The sequence below is a fragment of the Pelmatolapia mariae genome, linkage group LG23 (assembly GCF_036321145.2).
Source record: "Pelmatolapia mariae isolate MD_Pm_ZW linkage group LG23, Pm_UMD_F_2, whole genome shotgun sequence".
NCBI classification, from domain to species: Eukaryota; Metazoa; Chordata; class Actinopteri; order Cichliformes; family Cichlidae; genus Pelmatolapia; species Pelmatolapia mariae.
The window spans coordinates 16,782,762-16,805,776 of NC_086246.1; the positions used below are offsets into that span (position 1 = coordinate 16,782,762).

Genomic DNA, 23,015 nt, shown 5'->3' on the forward strand with positions numbered 1-23,015 from the left:
AAGCAAATCATTTTATTATGATTTTATACTTTTAGGTGGCTTTTGTTGTACCGAAATTATCACAGTACAATTCAACTTTTTGTTAAAACACTCACACTGATTTTAGTGATTCTGAATGTGACGTGGTTGTTGGTGTCAGACAGGCTGCTTGGATCCCCACACGACCATGTCAAGGGTTTATGGTTTGAAAAAGATTATGTAGTGATCTGACAGGAAGCAGCAATAACTCAAATAACCACTCTTTACAACAACATTATGCAGAAGAGCATCTCTGAACCCATAAAACCTTGAAATTGGTAGTAGTAGAAGAGCACACCTGATGCAGGATAATCAGGCAACTACTCACACAGGTTTGCCAAAAGTGGACCATTGCCTGGTCCGATGAGTCTCACTTTCTGCTGTTACATTGAGATGAGAGGGTCAAATTGGCTGTAAACAACATGAAAGCATAGATCCATCCTTCCTTGGATCCACTATTCAGGTTGCTACTAGCATTAGCATAACGGTGTGGAGGTTATTGTCTTGGTACAATTTGCCCGCTTAGTACTCAAATGTCCTCCACAGTCACCAGTCCAATAGAGCAGCTTTGGGATGTGGTGGAACAGGGATTCACATTGTGGATGTGCTGTGTGACACTGTCATGTCAATATGAACCAAAATCTGTGAGGGATGTTTCTAGCACCTTGTTGAAACTATGTGATGAAGAATTAAGGCGGTGTTGAAGATAAAAGGAGCTCCAGCACAGAACTAGAACGGTACCAAATGTATATCAAAATAGTATCTGTTAACCTTGTGGTGTGTGTGTGTGTTTATGTGCATGTGTAGGACGAGTGTAGCTATGACAGCCCAATTTACAGCCCACTGGTGTGTTTAATGGAGCTGATGAAGCAATGATCGCTCATCCAATCCTTTCTCTCCTTATACCCTCTTCGCCTGGGCCTGATATTACCCACAATCTCTCAACACACACACACACACACACACACACACACACACACACACACACACACACACACACAACATCTATGTGATGCAAGATGGTGGTCACACACATACCCCAAAGTTTACCTACGCACACGCACGCACAAATCCCGCTTTATAGGGGATAATCCAATGACAGCCAATTTGCTGGAGGGATATACTTTTTTATTTCATTCTTTATTTATCCATTGCTTCTGCTTTTACAAGGCAATTTGTTAGGTGGCCAGCTGGAGGAGGCAAGTATTAACCTAGACTTCCATTACCATGCCCCCTCCCTCCCTCCCCAACAACCACTTCCTCTCTTACTCTCCCCCAGCCCCTGCATCCCCTTGCCCGCTCATCCTTTTAAGATTAAACCGCCCCCTTAAAAAAAAAAAAGGAAAGGGTGGGGGTCTAGTGTAATCATGAAAGTGTCACATTTCAGCTGACAGAAGAGGAAACGGTGGCTTCGGGGTCAACTCTGAAATTCTCCACTCTTCACTCTCACTTCTATTCTTTTTTTTTTCTCCCCAGTCGCTTCCACCCACCTGTGCTCTTTCCATCTCTTTATTGCCCTCCCTCTTACTCGTTTGCTTCTGTTTTCCTTATTTATTTATTTCTCTCTGCAGCCATCGTCTTTGCACTCTCTACCCCTTTCTCTCTCTTTTTGATTTTGTCCTCACTTTTTCTCTCCCCGTCTTCCTCTCCAGTCTTGTTATGCCTCCGTCTCCCCTCTCTCCCTTTCTCCTCTCTCTGACAGTGGTTCAATAAGCAGTGCCTCCAGAGTGGTCTTGCTCAGTCAGTGGCCAATTACCCAGTCACACTGCCTGTCCTCTGGGACGGACAGGATTAGCAGGATCTGTCGTCCAACCAGACACACATGCTCACTCTCGCTCGCGCGCACACTCAGCCTTGGACACCTGTCACTTAGACATGGACAGACAACCTGTGGGTTCTTTTTTGTCTGTGGAAAAAATAAATAAATCTCAGGCTCCACCATCTTTTTCTCCAACGGGCAATTTGACAGGCCAGTGAAGAGAGGCGCGGGGATGCTGTGGAGAGGAGGGAATATATGCCGTATCAAATGCATAAAAGCACAAGTACAAGCTCCAGTGGTGCAGGTAGTCAGTGTGTGGTTTGGTAGCCAGTCAAGCTGCACTGAGGGATGAGACCTCACCTGGAGCAGATTTTTTGCTTAAGGGCAGCTAGCTCAGGGCAACTCGGATTTGCAACCTGATGACCACAGCGGTGCAGCTAGTGAAAGCAGCAAGAGAAACCTAATGTCACTCACCACTTCTCCCTACGGCCCGACTTCTTCTTTGTTGTAAGCATTTCACTTCTGCAGCGCACTGCTCTCAGGGCTGAGGTGTCAGATATAGACTCTTGCAGTATTTTTTGATAAGTTGCTACAATATGACACAAAATCCATTTTTACATCATTCAGGCTAAGTTGATGATTCAACTCAGCCTGTCTCTACTAAATGACAACACCAGGTTGTGAAAATGCACATCATCTGGTGCACCCTGCACATAACTGCACTAATAAACATAACTGACCAACAAATGTATTTAAAAAACACTCTTAAAAGTATGAAAGATCATTGAGTTGGTGACAGAATTTGCCCGTGCCTTCCAAACTCACATTAGCATCATCAGATCTAGGAAAATATCATCAGGAGTTAACATAAGTGATGATCATTTATTGTCATAGTTACTATAATGAAGTGATTATTGTCTAGCATGGAGAACTTGGAAAGTGATCTTGTTAATTTCTTTAACAGGTAATGTTTTTTTAATGCTGTAAGCACTTTGAACCAATGGTACATGGGAGGATGGATCCATGCTTATATTTGTTTACACCAAATTCTGACCCTGCAACTCTGAATGTTTCGGTTCAAATTGAGACTCATCAGACCTGGCAACATTTTTACAATCTTCTGTCTGTGTGAAATGTACCATCTGTTTTTTAACTACTATTAGGGGCTCCTGGTGTGGTCTTCTGCTGGTGTTGCTCATCTGCTTTATTTCACATTCAGAGACGGTTTTCTGCATACACTGATTGTAACAAATGGTTTCCAAGTTAGCTAGTGCTAATCTTAACAGCGAACTCCCCACAAATGGTTTTTGATCCCAACAGATTCAGCAGTTTCTGAGGCTACTCAGACCAGTCCACCAGGCAGCAGCAACAATAACATGTTCAAAGTTGCTTAAATGATCTTTTTTCTCTATTCTGATGCAGAGTTTGAACGTGTTAACAAGCAGTCGAACAGCTGTATCTAATACTGTCCAGACCGTTCTGACTCCCGAGGCGTAATATACCGACGATTTGCCACGTCCCGAGGCGTTCCACAGGAACACGAAAGGTGACCTTCCGCGTTCCTATGCTACACGCCGGGTTGTGGATGAAATCCAGTAGAACGTTCCAGCCATGTATTCCAGCCCTAACCATAACCTTATCCCTAACCTTAACCACCACTTTAATGACGTTAGTGTTTTCCAAAGCGATTTAAGTAAAATAAACGTACATGTGTAGATTCATTCCAAATGGAATTTTTCTGATCTCATAATATAGGGATGTATTGGATGCCCGGAAGCATAACATACCGACGATTTGTCACCTAGCGTAAAATGTTATGCTGGGAGTGAGAACGTGTTGCAATGTTAGAATATATATTGAATACTTATTGTCCTTTGGTGGATCTGACTTTAGGCATGCTTGAGTATCAAGGGTGGTCATATTTATATACAGTTAAAGAATGATAAGTATCAGCTCCTCTTGTTCTGTAGAAAGTGCTGTATCTCTGTTTTATTGGAAGGTTGCTTCTTTGAGTAATAGTCCATGCTCCTGTGAGTGAGACAGTACCTGAACAGTTTAGCAGCAGCCCATTCTTCATCGCAGATACGATCACCGTCCTGTCTTCGGTTTGAAGCAGCGCCTTAGCCCGGTCTCACGCATTATTCATGTGCTTAAACCTTTCCCAAAAATAACTTATGTGATCATTGTAATGTTTTTGTTTCCAGCAGAGAAAATCTGCCAGCCTGGCTGTGGCTTAACCTCTTCAGCCCACACAGTTTCACCAGTGGGTGTCTTGATCAAACATATGGTGCACAGCCAAGCTTTGTTTAAACTTGCTGACCTTCATTTTGAATTCTGGTCAAGATTCTGAAGTTTCCAAAGATACCAAACACATCAGGCTGAATTACTTTGAAATGTGGGTTCAGTGATCCCCAAGGAAAGTTTTGTTTTCTCTTTTGGCGGGCATGTGTGCATTGGCCTCCAGGGTTTTGATGTTTCACTAACTTTCTTGTGATATTCAGCACATACACAATCTGTTTTTTCAAACTTTGAAAGGAGTATTTTTAATCCAAAATCAAAAACCTGTTAAGCATATCCAGACCCTGGCAAGCCTGTTTGCCGCTGGAAGCACAGCTCAGCATGGTGACTTCTTGGCTCCCGGAGGTCACGGTCAGAGTCAGATTTGTCCTTTTTGGTCTTGGCAGCCTCAGACCTGTGGGAGAACTGCTTTGGTTCCACTGGTTCTTCGACTGTCAGCACTTTCTGCTGTTACTGAGGGAGATAAATGATGACAGAGGCATGATTTGGCTTGCAGCAAGCAGAGGGGCATGATATGGGAAGAAATAAGCACTGCCTAAAATAAAATGTCTTTGTTTTAGCCAATCTGCAGCGTCTTGGGCTGAAAAATTAAGCTACCATGAAAGTGCCATAAACTGCAGTTCCTCGGCTGGCCATTTGAGGCTGTTTCAAAAGAGGGTGAGTCCCTATAGACTCTCATGTTAAAATGCACAACTTTGTAGCCAAAAACCTAAGGTCCCTTTTGGTGATTTATTCTTTTTATATCACGGATTTAAATAGCGTCAAGGACTGAAGTTATACATTCTTAGCGGTGTGGCTGCTTTGAATGTGCAGACCGCTTGACTGTGTTTGAAGTGTCGGTTCCTTTTTGAGCAATTTTAATGCAATCATCTTACAAGTAGTATGATTTTCTGTGCAGTTTATTATACCAACAGTCTGTCCAAGAAGTTTCAGTGTGTGAAATGTTAGTATTTTATTTGTATGTTACCTATAGTAATTAGCAGGTTTTAGCTAATTTCTCCTACTAGCATTAGCTGATAACCTAGCACTGTACCCACAAATATTTCTCATTTCTGCCAGAAAAAGTTCAGGGAGCATTTTGAAGACTGTTCCTGGTGTTTGCCAGCAATTCCCAGTGGTTCAAGGTTGTCAGCAAAGAACAACTAACACCCATGGACTACCAGCTAAGCTTGGGATAGGTGCTAAGCTAAAGGGTTTATATATTGTTTACCTTCTGGAAAAAATGTTAAATATTTCAAGTGTTTTCTCTGTTAATTAGCTAATGATAATTGTATGCTTAGATAAAAATACTTGGTCCTGAACTAACATTTTTAGTATAATGTAGGAACATCACACAGATCATGCATAACATGGGCGTGGCCTCAGCAAAAAAATCAAAACAAGTCCCCCCGCCCCCCCAAATTATTAATGGCAGATCCATCTTTCATACACAGTCCATGGTTTTTGCCATATTGGTGCTTAAATGTTCAGCAGATAAAAATATTAAATAAAATAGTACCAAATTAACAAGGTACATTAGCACAAAATATTGTATGATATTCATGAGTTCAGTAGTGATGTGTACCTGCTAGACTAATATGATTTTTATCACCCGCCGCTGTTCATTTTTTCTTTTTTTTCTTTTTAGCAAATGTCGCTAAGCTAAATCAAAGCTGTAAACATTCAGTTTTCCTCAATCAAGGAAACACAACGATCCAAATTTTGAAAAAAAAAACTCCTTCGCTTATCTTTCTGGCGTGCCCTCCTAGAAAGAAGAGACCGACACTTCTGAGCCACTTTCCCACAAACCTTCGAGGATTCCCCACCCACGCCACCCGATCTCAGACGGTTCACTGACACGGTGGGAAATGAGGCTGGATTCTTCCTCTGTTTTGAAAATCCCTCAATGGGTCTTTTTGAACTTGTCTGCGTCCAAGGCCGGCTTATCAAGCCACTTCAAAGACACTGCAGACTGCACATTACATCAGGGCTGTGGTGGCCATTGACGCGTTCGCTCACACGAGTGGAAACAGAGAAGAATGTCCTCTAATCTCAGTCCTGCAGAGAGGGGCTTTTAAGGTAGGCCTGGAGTTTTCCTCCTCTGGTTAGTGGTAAAAATAATACTTTTCAGCAGGTAAGTGGCACCCTGCCTGTTGTCGCCTCAAGGATCCTATCAAGTCCCTGAAGTTCACTTAAGCGCGGCGATGCTTTATATATAATTTTATCACTGCAAGGTTGCATCGAATTAACTTCCATCTTGAGCTTGTTTTCTTTAGAAATCAGGAACCTGATGTATTTTTTCTGCAAAAGCATTACCATATTCCAGGTGTAAGAGTGCGTAAATCTGTGTCGCTTTAGTTTGAATTTCATTTCCAGTGTAGCTTTTAAAACCAAATGGATGTAAAGTGAAATTGCATCCATCTTAGGTCTACACAATGGCTGAGAGATGTTGGACAGGCAGCAAGATGGGATCAATATTAGCTATTTCTGCTATTAAGGGATTTAAACTATACTTTTAGCGAAGTCCTCACTTTTAAATTACTCTTTCAGTCGGTGAAAAAGGCACAACAGACATATCTGACAACCTCTCATCCATAATGAGTTTATTGCTCACGGAGGGGGGGGGGGGGGAGCAGTGCTCCTTACAGCAGCGAATGGAAACCAAACAGCTTCAAAATTACTATCATTCCCTACCTCTCTTCCAGAAAAGCTCTTTTTGATATTGACTGAATCAAAGAGGCGTCTCTGAGTAATTAAGTAAATTATGGCTCAGCAGAATTGTAGACTTGGTTGAGAAACTACGCTCTATGGATTCCTCTCTAATTACAAAGGAGAGCCGGGCAGAAATAGCTTTTCCTTTCATCCCCAACCTTGGAGTAGTCTAGATGAAGCAGCTGTAAGCCTGGACTTAACCCAGCGATCGACCTGGAAGACGAGAGAAAGGGCCAAAAGTTTATTTCCTGACTGCGCTGCTCCATCCATATTTATAGTCTTCCTTGGGAAAGTGTAGTTGGGATTTACAGAGATGAAAAAAGCAGATACAAGACAGAATATGATTGAATTAATGGGGATACATGGGGTTGAGATTAGAGATAAATTGATAGTCGCAAGGCAAGACGTGGCCTTGGCTTTACACGAGGCGGGGCTGCACTCGGGACTTCAGGAATACTTGAAACCGGCTTTAAGCTTTGTCCAGACTGCTTGTTAAATAGTCGGATAGCTTTGGAAAACCCATGTATCAGTTTCTTTTAGATCTCAAATCGGGGGTTTGAGTGGATGACATCCTCATTCTTTTTAAATTATTTGGATTTCTCACAATTTATTAATTTATTTTTCTACTGCAATTTTATTTTCTACCAGGAATGAAACACAGTTGCAGCTTTAAATATGAGAGCCTTTACTATATTGCCAAAAGTATTCACTCACTCATCCAAATCAATGAATTCAGGTGTCCCAATCACTTTCATGGCCACAGGTGTATAAAATCAAACACCTAGGTACGCAGACTGCTTCTACATGTATTTGTGAAAGAATGGGTCGCTCTTGGGAGCTCAGTGAATTCCATCATGATACCTTGATAGGATGCTACCTGCGCAACATGTTAAGTTGTTAAATTTCCTTTATATTAAATATTCCACAGTCATTTATTAGTTGTCTGATTACAAAGTGGAAGAAGATCAGGAGCAACAGCACAACAGCCACAAGTTGGAAAGCAGATGTGTACAGATGTGGTCAACTTTCTCCAGACTAGTACAGACCTCCAAACTTTAAGTAGCTTTCAGATTATCTAATGCACAGTGTATAGAGGCTGTATCTGCATACAAGCCTTGCACCACCAAGTGCAATGCAAAGGGTTAAATGCAGTGGTTTAAAGCATGTCACCACTGGACTCTAGAGCAGTGGAGATGATTATGGTGTGGGTTGTTTTTCAGGCATTGAGCTCAGCTCCTTGGTCCCAGAGAAAGGAACTCTTAATGATTTCTGAATACCAAGATATTTTGTAGCAATTTAATACTTCCAACTTTTGTGGCAACAGTTTGGGGATGGCCCCTTCGTGTTCCAACATGACACAAAACAAGGTACACAAAGACATGGATGAGCAATTTTGGTGTGAAAGAACTTGACTGGCCTGCACAGAGTCCTGACCCCAACTCTGTTTTAGCACTCAGAGCGTCATTCACCCACTCACGCAAACAGTCTGATGGATGTATCGGGGGGAAACTCAGGGTTCAATAACTTGAGGATCTGGGGATTGATCCACCGATCTTTGAGTTAGTAGCAGTAGAGGACTATGTTCTACCCCCTGAGCCACAGCTGCCCTGCTTCTGCTTCTGCTTCTGCATGTGCATCTGCTCCTGCGTTGACAGGCTAGGTATATATTTTCAGATTTTGCAAAATCCTTCTAAACATAACAAAGAATATAAGGGGCCTCCACTTTGCCTGCACATGACATGATCCCAGAGATTTCCATATTTCTATGACTGTTTCTTATCTGTCTATGATATAGCTGACTTTTACAGAAATACACCTGTAAATTGAAATTTCTTGTGTGTATTGTGTGCAGGCTTCTTTTTGGGTTAAATAATAATTTGCCTAAAATGCTGTATGTAAGTCACCTCGCCCCCAAAAGCTTGGCGCCAATCAAATAGTGCTGTCTCCATAGAAACGGTTCTCTCAAATCAAACAGTGGAGCAGCTAGCTATGTAGCTGCTGCTGGGTGGTGTCTGTCAAACCACACAGTCATTACCTGTACCCCCATCCCTTTGTATCACAGGCAATCACAGTCTATTCACAGTCTGCAGAAAGCAGGGTGCCTTTTCTCTCCCAGAAAGTGATCGAGGCTCGATTTTGAAAGAAACCCAGCGTGGCGCTTTCCCTGTGACAAGTTCAGACCACTTTCTCCTCTTTCCACCTCCTCCTTGTCATTGATCAGGGCTCCTTTCAACCACACCGAGCGCCTCCTCCCTGCAGAATCAGGTCCAGGCTGGTCAAGTGAATAACAACCTCCAGACGCGCAATCATGCGCCGCGGAGAGTCTGCTCTGTAATGACAGAAGAGACACCCTCATCACCAAAATCTTCACTTACGGAGGAAGATTCAAATTGGGGGCATTTAGGTTAAAAGAGCTTCATCACTCCGTACTGTGCTAGCTGAAGGGATACAAAAGTAATTTCGGCACTCCCTGATCCTCCGTCCTCTTCTGAGGAACGAGCCTGTGCTAAAGTTCCAATAACCTGTGTAACAGGGTGATTGAACTCGAGTTTTCGGCCAAGACATTTTTCTCACTGCGTCATTTTTGCCTTGTTGAACTGCTCGTCTCCCCGGCTCCTTCTGTACACCCATTTCTCAGTTGCCAGCCTGACTCTCAGCCGGCATAATAGGAACATCTTGTTGATACTTAAACCCAGGGTTTTCTCCGACCCAATTCTGCATGCAAATCAAAGTTGGATCAATCTGGGATTGTCTGATGAACTAATTATGCAGTAATTGTTCTGGTCTAGACCAGTGATCCATTGTATGAGAGGGACTCTTTGTGTCTTTCCCGTGCTGATTGAGAATGATAATTAGGTTTTTTGATTGGCAGGGGGGCAATTTTGATCTCCCTCTTTTTTTCCCCTTTGGCCCGCCACACACACCCACACAAACACGCACACACACACACACACACTCTCTTTCTCTCCTCTCTTCTAACCCACCCTCTATTCATCCTCTATTGAATCCCAGAGACAAATCCATCTTGCAAGCTAAACTGTAAGATAGGGAGCCTTTAAACAGGTTGCTGAGGGTTAAGTGGTGAGGCCGGACTGTCATGCATTTGCAATTAGTGCATTTGCATAACTTAATTGAGAGTGTTTGCTGGATGTTTTGTCATTAGTTCTCCCATCACACGCAGGAGAGCTGGGTTGACGGCCACTTCGCAAACCTTTATGCCCGCAAGAAAGAACTCCACGTGCACAAACACGAGACAGCGGCTCCATGTTTCTTTTTCTCTCTCTCTGTTGCTCTGCTCCTCTGACCTAACCTCATTGTGTTCTTCTCTATATGAGCCCAGTCATAATCACCCTCGTGCAGAATTCCCACAAATTGACCAGGATCATATAACGGCAACAAAACCCAGTCACGTCCCTTTGAAGTCATGTCAGTCAAAACAAACATCTGACCTGCTGGAAAGGTAATGAAACCCCATAATGAGGCAGTGTTATTACAGTAAAGCCTCTCTCAACTTTCTGCCTTTCTGGCCTTTGACCTCAGGGGCCACAGCCAATTAGATGACCCTTCCAGCCTGTAATAGGATCCGGCTTGTTTGCATGCAGTGACTGAAGCTTGATGGGAAACGAAGGAGAGTTTGGAAAATCAGAAAAATAGACATTTTCTTTGCCTCTTGCAATATGAAGGCTTCTCTAATTACAAATCAACCAAACTGAATTCAATTTCGGGGACTTCAAGTAATTCAGCTACTCTTAAGCAAAAATACATTTAAAAAAAGTGCAGCGTAAACCCACAAAAGTAAATGCAACCCAAAAAGTAAATTAATTAATTAACCAATTGACGAAATAAATAAATAAATCAAAATTCAGCTATTTTTGATTAAAGGTTATTTTAAGTGTTCATTACCTCGTAGCCTCTTAAAAAATCTAAAAGGACAAATACTGAGGTTTTTGATTACTTCTTCAAAAATTCCATTTATTAAGTGCAAGCACACAGTCCAATCATTCATGTTTCCATTTCACAGGCACAGTGTAGGTGCAGGTAATGTCCATATATTGCTCCATTGCTATAAGAAATGGAATAAACCTTAATAAGGTAGCAAATGAAAGCATTCATCATCAGGCGTCCTAACAACACTCTGAGATTATACACTATAAACTAACAACATGTATTACATACATTTGAATTAGACAGGCCAGGAGTAGCTAGTAGGTAAGTAAAACTTTGTGATCAATATCTTGAAATGGCTATATCAATAAAGTGCTGTGCAAAAGAAAACAAAAAACATTAGACATCAGCACTTTGAAATAGTTCATTAAAAGCAATTTTAAAAAGATGAGTTTTTAGAAAATATCCCAAAACTATATTTCAGTTTCTTCAACTTCTTAAAACTTTTTAACCATCTGTTTAATTAACTTGAGCGTTTGTGGTGACACTATTTTGGTAAAGAGCCCTGGGTTTCATTTTTGATTGGATCTTTGATGCCACTCCCCTCCTATTTCTCATATTTTCTGCTCAGCCCATCTATCTCAATGAAGGCATAAAGAAAATGCCCAAAAAATGGTCCTCTAAACCAGCTTTATTCAAACCATGTGCTGTATTGTACATGTAGCAATTTGCAGTTTGAATACAGTGCAGGAATTATTGCTCTGAGGGTAGAAATTATTTATAGTAATGCATGTACATAAATTAGCTTTGCATAGATCATTTATGCATATAGATTTATGGAAATGTGCTTATCCAAAGGCTATGCAACTTAACTAGACCACATACTGCAGTCAATCCAACTGCATTTTTTCTCGTCTTTCAGTGGATGCATGTTTTACATTATGTATAGTTACATTTAATGGCAGTCGTGAGGAACAAGCAATGGTACTCTTTGGGCCAAGCTTTGGTTCACATCAATGAACAGCAGACCCAGCAAAGCTGTACTTTTGCCACGTTTAATCAGTGGAGGATTCATAAAAACTCTAAGAAATAAAGCAGAAACTGATTTTATGGCATTTTAAAAACTTTGCGTTTAATATCACAAACACATGAACTTGATACGGGTGAACGTGGAAATAACCGATGTGTGCAGGTGCTTGCTATGAGGGTTAGGGTCAAATCACCAGGCCGATCGAGCACAGGAGAAAAACCATCGTGCATGAGCCGCTCGGTGTAAGGATGACATCACCGGAACCTTTCTAAACTGCAGACGGAAAAAAACTGTGCCCTTTCAGAGCCATTAAACTATTTAAATATGTGGCCCCATCGTGCCCCCCCCCCCCCCCCCACCTTAAGCACTTAAGTCACCAGCCCCCACCCCCAGCCACATCACCCAACCTCCAACCTCACCTTTCCCTAGCACTGCTTTTGCCTTGTTTGCTTTTGTTGCCAACGTGTGCCCCCATAATTGCCCAAATCAATGCTCAACAGTCTCTCTCGCTGTGATTAGGCGGAAAATGAGGTTATGTGGCAGTTGCCATGGTTTCGAGGCAGCAAATTTCTAAAAAAGATCTCCCGCGAATCCAGAGACTGGCACGGTATAATGAACTTATATTAAAGCTACTTTTGTCTCAGTGTAGATTTTAATTACCCGGCGACTGTCTCTGACAGAAGAAACGAGGAAGGAAATGAGAAGAAAACGGCGAGAGAACAAGAGAGCGGGTGAAAGAACGGGTGAAAAACAGGGTTTATGTGCCAAAGCACTAATTCGATCCATTAAGGGATGTGTGTTTGCGGGAGAGAGTGAGCGAGAGAGAGAGAGAGTGTGTGATGTGCTACCTGCCTGGTGAATATAAAGTCCCATTCTCACCCATCAATGAGCACGGTGCAAAGGGCGAGAGTCGTGTCTTGTTAAACTCCAGGCTTCAGCTGAGAAAATTCTAATTAGCCTAATTAGGTGTGTGCAACAGTCAAAGATGGAATGACTACTCCTGTGTGGCTTCCTTGCAGAGAAAAGTGAGAAAATATGTTTCCTCTTCAGAAATTGTGTGAAAATACGCGCAGATGCGTCGGTGTAATCGACAAATCCACATCCTACCTCCGGCTGTGATCACCTGCAGCCTTGTTTCTTCCTTATACACCTGCTCTAAGGAGTTTTTGTGAGTGTGTGGGTGCGTGTTTTATGATGGAATAACTCCTGGCTTCTTGCCAATGGAGATGCTTCAAAAGTTAATGATTAACAAAAAGCCTTGCTTGACTGCTTGCATAACACCTTACAGTGAGTCAGTCACTGGCAACAGCCTCCCCGGAGTGCACTTCTTCAGATGTGTTTTACACTCGGATCACACGTTTCTGGTGTCAGCCACAAGTGCAACGTACGCTCAACCACATTTTGGGAAGTTAGCTCAGGCTAGGACTTCCTGGTTTGGTTCCACTGAAGAACAAAACAAAGCTTGAGCTACAATGACCATTCAAATCATTTCACTTGGGATGTGATTGTGTCCAACTGTACTCCACAAATGTGCGAGTTCATCTCTGGGGAGTATTTATAGAGCGGAAAACTATGAGGAAAAGTTTTCTAAGAAATCCAGCAGTCCTGCTTACAAGAAGTCTGACAGGATAAGCTTGAATGTCGATTAGCATAGTGCAACTAATACAAGAAACTGAAAACAAATGGAAGGTTTTTTTATTTATGTTTTTTAACTGGAGCTATCCACATTATCTCAGGAATTAGGAAGTACAGATGAGCCCTGTTTCCTGAAGCTTACTGAACGTAATACTTTTCTCAGTGTTTACTGTAAATAAACACAAAGAAAGCAGATTTTTTAAACAAAGTTTTAATAGTAAACAATAAAATTTGATGCGTGGTTAAAAAAAATACATATAAACGTATATATGTATTTTTTTTATATATAGCACGCTTTGAGTGCTATATATAAAAGTTAATATTAAAAAATTCCTGAACTTTTTGGACTTTCTTTATTACTGACTTTTTTTTTCCAGTGTTTGTAGTATGAATAAAGTGTTATTCGTTTCATAAATGACAGATTGTGTGAGATTATTTAATTATAATATGCTTTCCCACACACGGGTAAAACAATGCAAAATGTCATTATCTATCTCTGTTTTTAACAGTTATCATTATTTTTTCATCAGCAGTTAATATCAAATACATTTCTCCTGCAATCTGTTCATTACTACTTGTATTATTATTGTAAACTAACCATATGTCTCTGAGTATGATATCAGCGTGGAACTACTCATGCAGTGTTTGGATTGCTGGGAGGCGTGTCTCCGGACCATTTAGGCTTCTGTCTCTTTTTAATGTGCGTTTGTATCCTTTTCTTTTGCTGCGTAATATTAATATAGATCAAGAGATAAAGACTTGGACGTTTCTTCATGTTTATACCCTGTGTTTAACATGGTGGGTGACGCATGGCCCCAGACGCTCAGCTCAAATGATAGCTCGCCTGAAATCATGTTGTCTGGGTCACTTGTCCAATATGAAAGAGGTTAAAGAGATCACATCCGGCTCGCATTGGGAAAATTCCCCTGACGGTGATGAGACGTGAGAGGCTGTGACAGAAAGAACAAATACTTTTTTCTTCAATTTCCCCTCATTTGTACTTCAACGCCGTGAATACCCAAGCTGGAAGTATGGTATGTTATATATTAACTATGCCGCTTCAGGACTGAAGAATATCAAAGCCTCCAACTTCCTCTCAGATTTAAAATTCTGCAAACGTCTCATCCGGCACCTTCAGTACACACCGTACACTACACACTGTACCTGGCGGGAAGTCGGCCGCCAGCAGTGCTCCACAAAGATCCTCCCAAATTGTAAGCATATAAGCGCCAAAGTACAATATACATCTCTGTGTGTCCACAGATCACAGTGAATGGTGATAGCTTTTTTTTTTTGCTTTGAATAACTGTGATTACTCTAGACAACAATCCTGTAACACTTGTAATTCACAGGCGTGCACCTTTAGCTATTGGGCTGGAGCCTTTCAGCAGCGGCACACAAAAGAAATGCAATTTTGCATCATGAATATTATACCTGCGGTCTGAAATGAAATCCTCATCCTGAATGAAAGTCATATTTTGTGATTGCGAACACTATCTCTCATGCCCTACTTGTGCAGCTACGGCACACACACATACGCACACAATCAGAGAGCCAGAGCAGGTTTTTATGAGTAATCCTCACCAATGATTCAGGGCCTGTAATTGTAAGCAGCGCAGCAGGAAGTGAAGCAAGTCTCAACTATTGACCGGCTCCAGTCTCACACTGAGCTAAAACACAGGGGTGGTGGCACTGCCGCTGAGAACATGTCAATTTTGCTCTTTAGAAAAGGGGCACTGCTTGAAGACTGAAAGCAAATCAACACGTGTATCGACCCGAACAACCCAACCCTGTAAATTGCACTCAGAGAAACGAACAAAACAACAAAAACCATCACTTGGCTTTTATTGATGACCAGCACTCTGGCTAAGCAAGCCTTACTTCCAGATGAGGAAAAGATTGAAAAGACTAAAAAAAGAAAAAGAAAAAAAGAAAAAGGTTTGATAGAACATTCAGAGATGCTCGATATGAGCTTGTAACAGACTTTCAGCTCTTTTAAATTACTGCCTGCTTTTGGCATCTTGCTCAAAACCACTACAGGTGAGGGCGTGCTCAGAAGCTACTACTCTATTTATAGAGGAAGTGACATCACAGAGCAGAGAACTGACAGCGCTGATGCTGTGCAAACACTCCAGCGTGACATTGCTGTCAAACTCGTCTTCCTCTCAGGTCACGCTTCAGATCCTATCGTCCTCACGTGGGAATAGATCAAATTTTTTTGCAGGTTCTCACCGTCTGCTTGTTGTATTACGACACTGCATTTCTGACAATGGCATCTTGTCATCCGGTTTTTTCACATATTAGAGTGTGAGAAGGTATTTGAGGCCTCTGTAGCGTGTACACCATTTTCTTCTTCTTTATAAATATAAAGGAAGTGTGCAGAAAACAGGAACCAGTTGAACAAAGAGGGAAGCTTTTCTACGCCGTCTGTTTATAATAAGTGGGTTATGGTGGGGTTTTTTAATTTTCATTGCAGTGTCACGGTCATCCACTGTTTTTGGAACATTTTAGGGAAGAAGAACTATATTATGGTCATGTTCAAGTTCAGTTCAAGTTCAGTTGACTGGCATATGGAGCTACAAGTGTGTCTTTGTCGTCTTCGATTAGGGAAAGCGCAATAAAGCGCACTAATTAAACAATATGTGATTGTGCCTTCTTAGTAGATTTCATAGCACAGTCTCTCATTGCCACCTACAAATGCTCCATTGCACGCAGCAGTGGCCTGATATTAACTGACAGTCTAACTATAGGAAAGTCATTGTGTCACCGTGAAGTTATGTGTCTTCCTTGAACAAACTGAGAACCGTGTGAGTTGAAACAGGCCACAAAGTCAAGCTTAGCCACAATCCTGGGATAACATCTAAATGCCAGCCCATATCAGCTTTGGATCAGGTTATGCACTGCTAAACATCCAGCTCACACATATTATGTATCACACATCATCTAGGCTGCTTTAAGTCTACCTAGACTTGTAGTCAAGACCGCCTAAACCAAGACCAAGACAATACCAAGACCAGAGGGTATCGAGACCAAGACAAGACCAAGGCCAAGACAAAGTTTCTATGACACATTTCTAAGGAAAATGCATTTGTGGGTTGAGCAGCAGAGTTATGTATGCCGTTTGCGCCTATTAAAGACTTCAAAATCTTCCCTGCCAATGTCAGACGGTTTAATCTGCTACTGATTCCCGTCTGGTGTTGTTTATTAGATTGGATGTTTAGAATTAACAACCGTCTTTTTATGATAGTGGGCCAGACTGAAATGAGGATTTAAAGACAGCTAAAGCACTTACACCATACAGTTTAATCTCTCTCCGCTCTCAGTTTTTATCATTGCTGTATGGAAACACCCCTGGCCTGGATGAGGATGACTGCAGTTAGCAGTGGAACATGTGTTTTCAAGTTTCTCTGACTGGTGAGTCAGCAGCTGGGGGAACATAACCAGCATCATATACTCTCAGTACCTGTGAAAACAGAGTGTTAAACCAGGCGTGAAATTATGCTCAGCCTTGAAAATCAGAGCCCAGGGATTACGGACATGTGCAGCTATTGTGGGATTTGCTAATTGGAGATTCTCTCTTTCTTCCTGTTTTTTTTTCCAGTCTGCCTTCTATCCTTGGGCTCTCATTCTCTGGACTCCCCCTCCAAATTCACCTTGTTTACCATGGACTGAGATGAAACAAGAAGCAAAAAAAGGCTGTCACCCCTTCATTGTTCCGTTCCGTACATTTCGGATGAATTACACTGGCAGTGGAAATAATTGCTTGTCCCAATTATGAATTCATCTGCTGCCGTGGCTTTCAGACTTGATGTGGAGAAAATTCCCCAGAGCAGAACCAAACAATGCGGGGGGAATAAGGCACAGGAGCGTGTCAGTGGCCATTAATATCCATAAAGGCAATTTCACAGCACACCTAATGACATAAAATGACAGACAATAACGGTTAGGGAAAAAGTGTGTGAGTAGAGGTGAGGTGGTGTATGGGGGCTAGAGTAGGGAAGGAGCTAATGTAGTTCTCAGCAAACACACACAGAGAGTTTATGTCATAGTTTTTCTGTCTAAGCTACGTGCCAGAAAATCTGACAGGTAGGAAATAAATGTTAATGGGGTGGGCATAATATTAGGAACACTTCCTAATACAATGAAGGCCAGTACAACACCACCGCCTACAATAATCTTAATAATGATTATATTAATAATAAGGAAAAATGATCATTTGGAAATGTAAGTGTAAATGAAAGTAAGTGCAGTAAAACAATACTGAAAAAAACAAAGGTACAGATCTGCTGTGATCATTCACGACTGGATCTTTCCACCCGAGTTCTATCAGATTTTCTACTTTCTTCGAGGTATATTTGTTGTTTAGTTGCTGCTTTTAAGATGTCTGGATAAAAAAAATGTCTCTGTGACTTCACAGAGTCTGTGCTGCCACATTTTCTTTGTGCTTGCATTTCTTTTTCTGCTTCCTTTTACAGCCCAGCTGAGGTTTTAATCAGGTAATAATATATGAAGATTGATGTAAATTTACATTTACATCAATGTTACAGTTGACTCCACCCTGATGCTTTTGTTTTTGACTCTTTATTCATAATCTTTATGCAACAGCCCATGAAAAAAATGTGTGTGATTCACATTTACATACAGGTACTTCTTTTTGTGCCTGTATTAGCGTTATATGAGACATAATAACCTGTTTAACTATTGTCATGCGCATTAATGAAGCCTGTAGAAATAACCTATAAAGTGTGGGTGGTGTATGTCAGTGGGAATGTAATTCCCTGGAGTGCCAGAGTCACCGTGATTTCTTCCGGGTTCCTGTCTCGGTTTGTTTTGTTTGGGTGTATCGGCGGACAGCGCAACATGACAGAAAGTCACTCTCGGCGACTGTGATAACCGCTTTTTCTTCCACTTTTCCCACAAAATAAGATGTCTTCTGGAGTTTTACACGTCGCTGTATTTCTGTAACCTCTGATTAGTGATTTTAAGGTGATTTCATCCAGACCTGAGACACCTGTTGCGCCAGTTTCGACAGACAGGTGCCACTTTGTCCGTCTCCAACACCGGGAGAAGCTCCGGGTCGAGAGATTACCGAAACTTGGATTACTTCCTTAACTATTTTAAACTAATTATTATTTTTTTCTGAACTTGTTGCTATAATGAAAGTTACGGTAACTTTCGGGGACACCTCTGTGGTGGTTCCCTGCAAAGCTGGGTGGACAGTCCGGGATTTAATCGAACAAGCTACGCGGAGGTACCGCAGGATTTTGGAGCAGGTAAGCGCCGTCTTTGCGCTACTTCACGCTATTCTCCATGAACACAGAGCCAACATGACACAACGTTTCATTCCAGTCATTCTTCACATTTAGTGAGGGGTAGCGCTCATAACTTGGGCTGGGGTGTGGATCACGTGACACGGCTAATTTACAGGTTATGACGTCTTCACTATCGGAGCTAACGTTAGCAGCTAGCTTAAATAACACGGAGAAAAAAGCTATTTATTGCTTACAGACAATTAATTTTGCAGCTAAAATTGAGCCGAATTCACTTTATGGCACTTATTTATGCCAAGCAAGTCAAAGTGTTGTTGAAAGTTAAAAAGTTTTAAATCTATTCGAGTTTTTTTTTTAATTAAGAGAGTTTCTGTCCTGTTAATGAGTTTTACTGAAAGAATCACGCACTGTGGGATTAGTACATAATTTATTTATTTAAAAAAAAAAAGTTTTTAAGTGCACCTCTCAGCCACCACATTACATCTGGGTATCAGGTGAAGAGAGTAACAACAATGCAGTGTTTTGCTGAGACACTGTGGATGCTGGCATTCTTGTGGATGTTACTTTGACACATAGCACCCACATAAACATTGCTGCACACCATCAGAGAGAAAAGAACAGCCTGCTCCCCTATAATTAATAAATAAATATAATCACAAGAGTACATCCTCCATTAAAGCAGTTTCAAGGAAGGTATAATATAATGGCTTTTGCCCCCTTTTTTTCCAGTCTTCACCACTCTGGTCTTCAGTTTCATGAAGTTTGTGTTTTGTATTCTCATTGGCTAATAACACTGATTATGTGCCTCCTTGGCAGAGGAATATATAAAAATAAAATTTCCCTCATCACTATCCAACAGGGGTTCGCAAGCTGCTGCCAGCCCTCAGTTCTCTGTCTCAGTTGTTTCAATTTAAAGTATGTCCTCCACCCAGGAGTTTGTGGAAAGGTGGGGTTGTCTTCTTCCATTTCAGCATGATCAGCTGTAGTGAAAAGGCCTGGCCTAGTAAAGCATCCTGCAGGGCCACTCAGATTATTGCTGTCATAGGGTTCAGGGAGTCCACTGTGCTAGGCATCTCTGAAACTTTATCTAGCGATCTGCCAGTTCAGGTGGGTCAAAAATAGTCCAACCAATTTAATGCTGCTCTGTTAAAGTTTATGCACTTTTATATAATACATATAATGCTCTACTGACCCCATCACTAGGTAGCTAATGGCTAAGAATGTATTGTTTTTTTGTGACTGGAGTTTTTCTTTCCAGTGTTCACGTACACACAGCAGCGTTCTGCTCCCTGCTGCAATCACTTGAGCATTAATCATTCTGCCGAACTGACCTTTTTATTAATCAGCAGCGTGCGAGCGTGCTGTCCTTGCGTGATAGCGCACCTTATGTGTGTTTCATCTCAGCGAGGATGGGTGTGAGTGGTGCCTGCTGCAGCCGTGGCTGTCTACCTGTACAATAGCGCCCTGTTTAAGCTCTGGTATCTCAGTGGGCAGGTGGAAGTTTACTGCTTTATGTCCTCAATGTGGCCGCAGTTGGGGAGGTGCGTGGTGGACAGGAGGCTTTGTCCTGTGAGTGATTGGGGATTAGGATTGGTGACAGGCCCTGCTCTTATCGGTTCCCCCTCCTTCAGCCTTCTGCCCAGGCACCCTCCCTCCCTCTCCCCTCCTCAAGGCGAGGCAAGAGGCTGCCATGTGGGGATTCGAGGAGCCGTGGTGGCAGGGATGGAAGGACAGATTAGGTGTCTTGGATGGCTCGATGGATTGCTTCCTCTTAGTGAAGAGGTGCACACAAACATCTCCACAGCCACACGAACAGGCGGGGGAGCCCATCTCACTCAGTGTCCCCTGAGCTGTCTGCTTCACTGACAGCCACAGCCGCGCCCGCTCTGCCCAGCAGTCACGGCCGATTCTCCCAGCGGCGTGCCGCGGGTGCACAAGCTGCACCGGGTTAAAATGTGAGCCTGCTATTAAAAACATGCCTGGGCCTTGATTGCTTTTCACAAAGCATGTTAATTAGGAGCCGTTACGAGACGCTGACTTAGCGCTCTGTGGCCTTCCTCTTAATAGAGGCAGCTCATCGTGAGGACAGTCCAGCTCTGGAGCTGCCAGAGAGGGCCGAGCAGATCTGACCAGATGAGGCGGTTGCTCCTGCCAGCAGAATCCACTTAGCACCCACATTAACCGCACATTTCTCCACTCAACCGCACATTTCTCCACTTGTCCCTGCTGTCAGCGGTGTGGCCGCTGACAGCAGGGACAGTGTCAAAAACCTGAGTTTAATCACTGTTTGTGTGTTCGTGTGTGTGTGTGTGTGTGTGTGTGTGTGTTTGTTTATGACCATGTGCAGGGTAAACTGTGGAGTCTGCACAGGCCCTCTGTGCATTGCCATAATGGCATGTAGACCTCACCAATTAGCAGTTTCCAGCTGCTTTTATCTCTTACCGTGGCGAAAACGGCTAAGTCTCCTGACAAAATGTGTCTTTATAGAGAAGATTTCTGCTCATTATGCAGTGTGATCTCTAAAATTGGAGCGTGCAAAGTACCAGTATACTGATGAAACATGAAAAGTAAAGCACACAATAGTTTTCTGACTTGAATCTCAGCTATGGTGTGACTAAAACGCATGATTTGTGGGGGGGTGTTATGTAAAGATTGCAAAAATTTGATTAGATGGTTAGATGGCGTGCATCTGCACACAACAATTTTTCCATTAGGACATCTCAAGTAACATATTTTTGCATGATTGGCAGTACAAATTCAAAAAGTGGCTCGCTGGGCCGGTCACTGTCTGGGCAGTCCTCGTTATCATACAGCTCCTTCCCCAGATAAGATCTTATTCCACTGTGGGATTTTCCTCCAACTTTCCCTTTTTGAGCTCCGGCTGGCGACGGTATATCTTCCCCCTTACGATCCGTTGCGAGCTGGAGAGGTTGATTCAGTGCAGACTAAGGGCTACGGTCAAGGTGGTGAAGTTGGAGACTCACGTGAGAAGCAACTGGTTGTAATCACGAGTTATTTGTCACAAAGTATTTGGCAAATAAAATAATTTGCAGAGAAGAAATGTATAAATGGTGTGATTTAGTAGTTCAGATTGTATGTGTGTCTCCTAACGCAGCATGTGCCACACCTATGTGTCCACATACCCCAATTCACAGGCCTGACAGCCTCTAATAGAATCTGAATCTGTGGGAAATCCTGTGATCATTTATTAAAGTCATTCCTGTAAACTGTGATGATGTAAAACCCCCATAGTTGCAGGGCTGAGTAGTGTATGTGCTTTAGCCTGGGGGACCTGCATGTAGACTCCGCGTCTTGCGAATTCTCAGGGGAAAGAGCCAGGTACTGTAGCTGTCTCTCTCTGTCTCAAGCCCTGTCTGTGCAGCTTCAGTTCTGATTACAGCCCGTATACCTCGTATGTGCTGACAGCTCTCTAAGCAAGCTGAAAGCGCTCTGTCCTCCTTGTGTAAGTAAGCAGGAGGGAGAGGACTTGTCCAGTGTGGGTTGGTGTGTGCGTCAAGGCTCTGCCCTGTGTAAAATGCATTTCTTTTAAAAAGTTGCAAGCAGCTCAGGTCATTTGTGACATTGGATTTAAGCACACGCAGACTGTCAGATGCATTCATCAGACTGCTGCAATTGCGTTTTAGGGGAAATCATTCGGCGCAGCTGATCCCTGAAGGAAAACCATCCCGCCCTAGAGATGACGCTGTATTTCTCCCTTTAGGGCACTGAAGCAGGACAGGTGCAGGCTGATGCATGAGACTTTAAACTCAGATACCCCAGCCATTAAAAAGGCATTAAAAAGCAGATGTGATCCCATGACACTTGCCACTTACCGAAAGATGAAAGTGTTAAAAAAACAAAACAAGGATCAAAATGTCACAAAAAAATGAGCATTTATAAGCAATATCTAAACAAGCAAACCCAAAATTCGTTAAAAGTGGTGGTAATTTGGATGAATTTGAATGCAAGTGCCTCAGTTTTAGAAAACATGCAGGATTGAAATGGCAGAACCATTTTTTGGTAAATGGCTTGACAAAAACAAACAAGGTTTAATCTCACCGTTGTTCAGAGGTATTAAAAATAACGAAATAAAATGTGAAATCATTTAAAAAGCATCAGCTCTTCTGTAATAACCGAATTTAATGCATAATCCTTAAAAAGCCACAGACGCAGTGTTTTGTCGGTTTTGCTCCTGGATCTTCAAAACTAATGCTGGTCCAGGTTCACCTTCCCAAGTGAGCAATCACATTGTTGTGATGTCATAGTTTTGCAAGGTGGAAAGGCATCACACCCCCTGACTATAACTCCCTCCAGCTTTTCTCTCTACTCTCATGCCTTGGCGGATGCTCCTCATCGACGTGTTCATTAAAACATTTTTTTTTGGTCATGGCTAAATCCACGCCTTGCTCCTGCAGCTTTGTAATTGCAC

At 42.3% G+C, this 23,015-nt stretch overlaps 1 protein-coding gene across 1 annotated transcript in view; it reads left to right on the forward strand.

Annotated features, from left to right (window-relative positions):
• The first annotated feature begins 18,186 nt into the window (after nt 1-18,186).
• The window catches only part of pard3ba (par-3 family cell polarity regulator beta a), a 189,487-nt gene continuing 184,658 nt past the window's right edge, over nt 18,187-23,015 (forward strand). Inside the window, exon 1 of the mRNA XM_063467318.1 lies at nt 18,187-18,589. Within this exon, the coding sequence (XP_063323388.1) occupies nt 18,473-18,589 (117 nt within the window). The 5' untranslated portion in view covers nt 18,187-18,472. The remainder of the gene's footprint in view (nt 18,590-23,015) is intronic.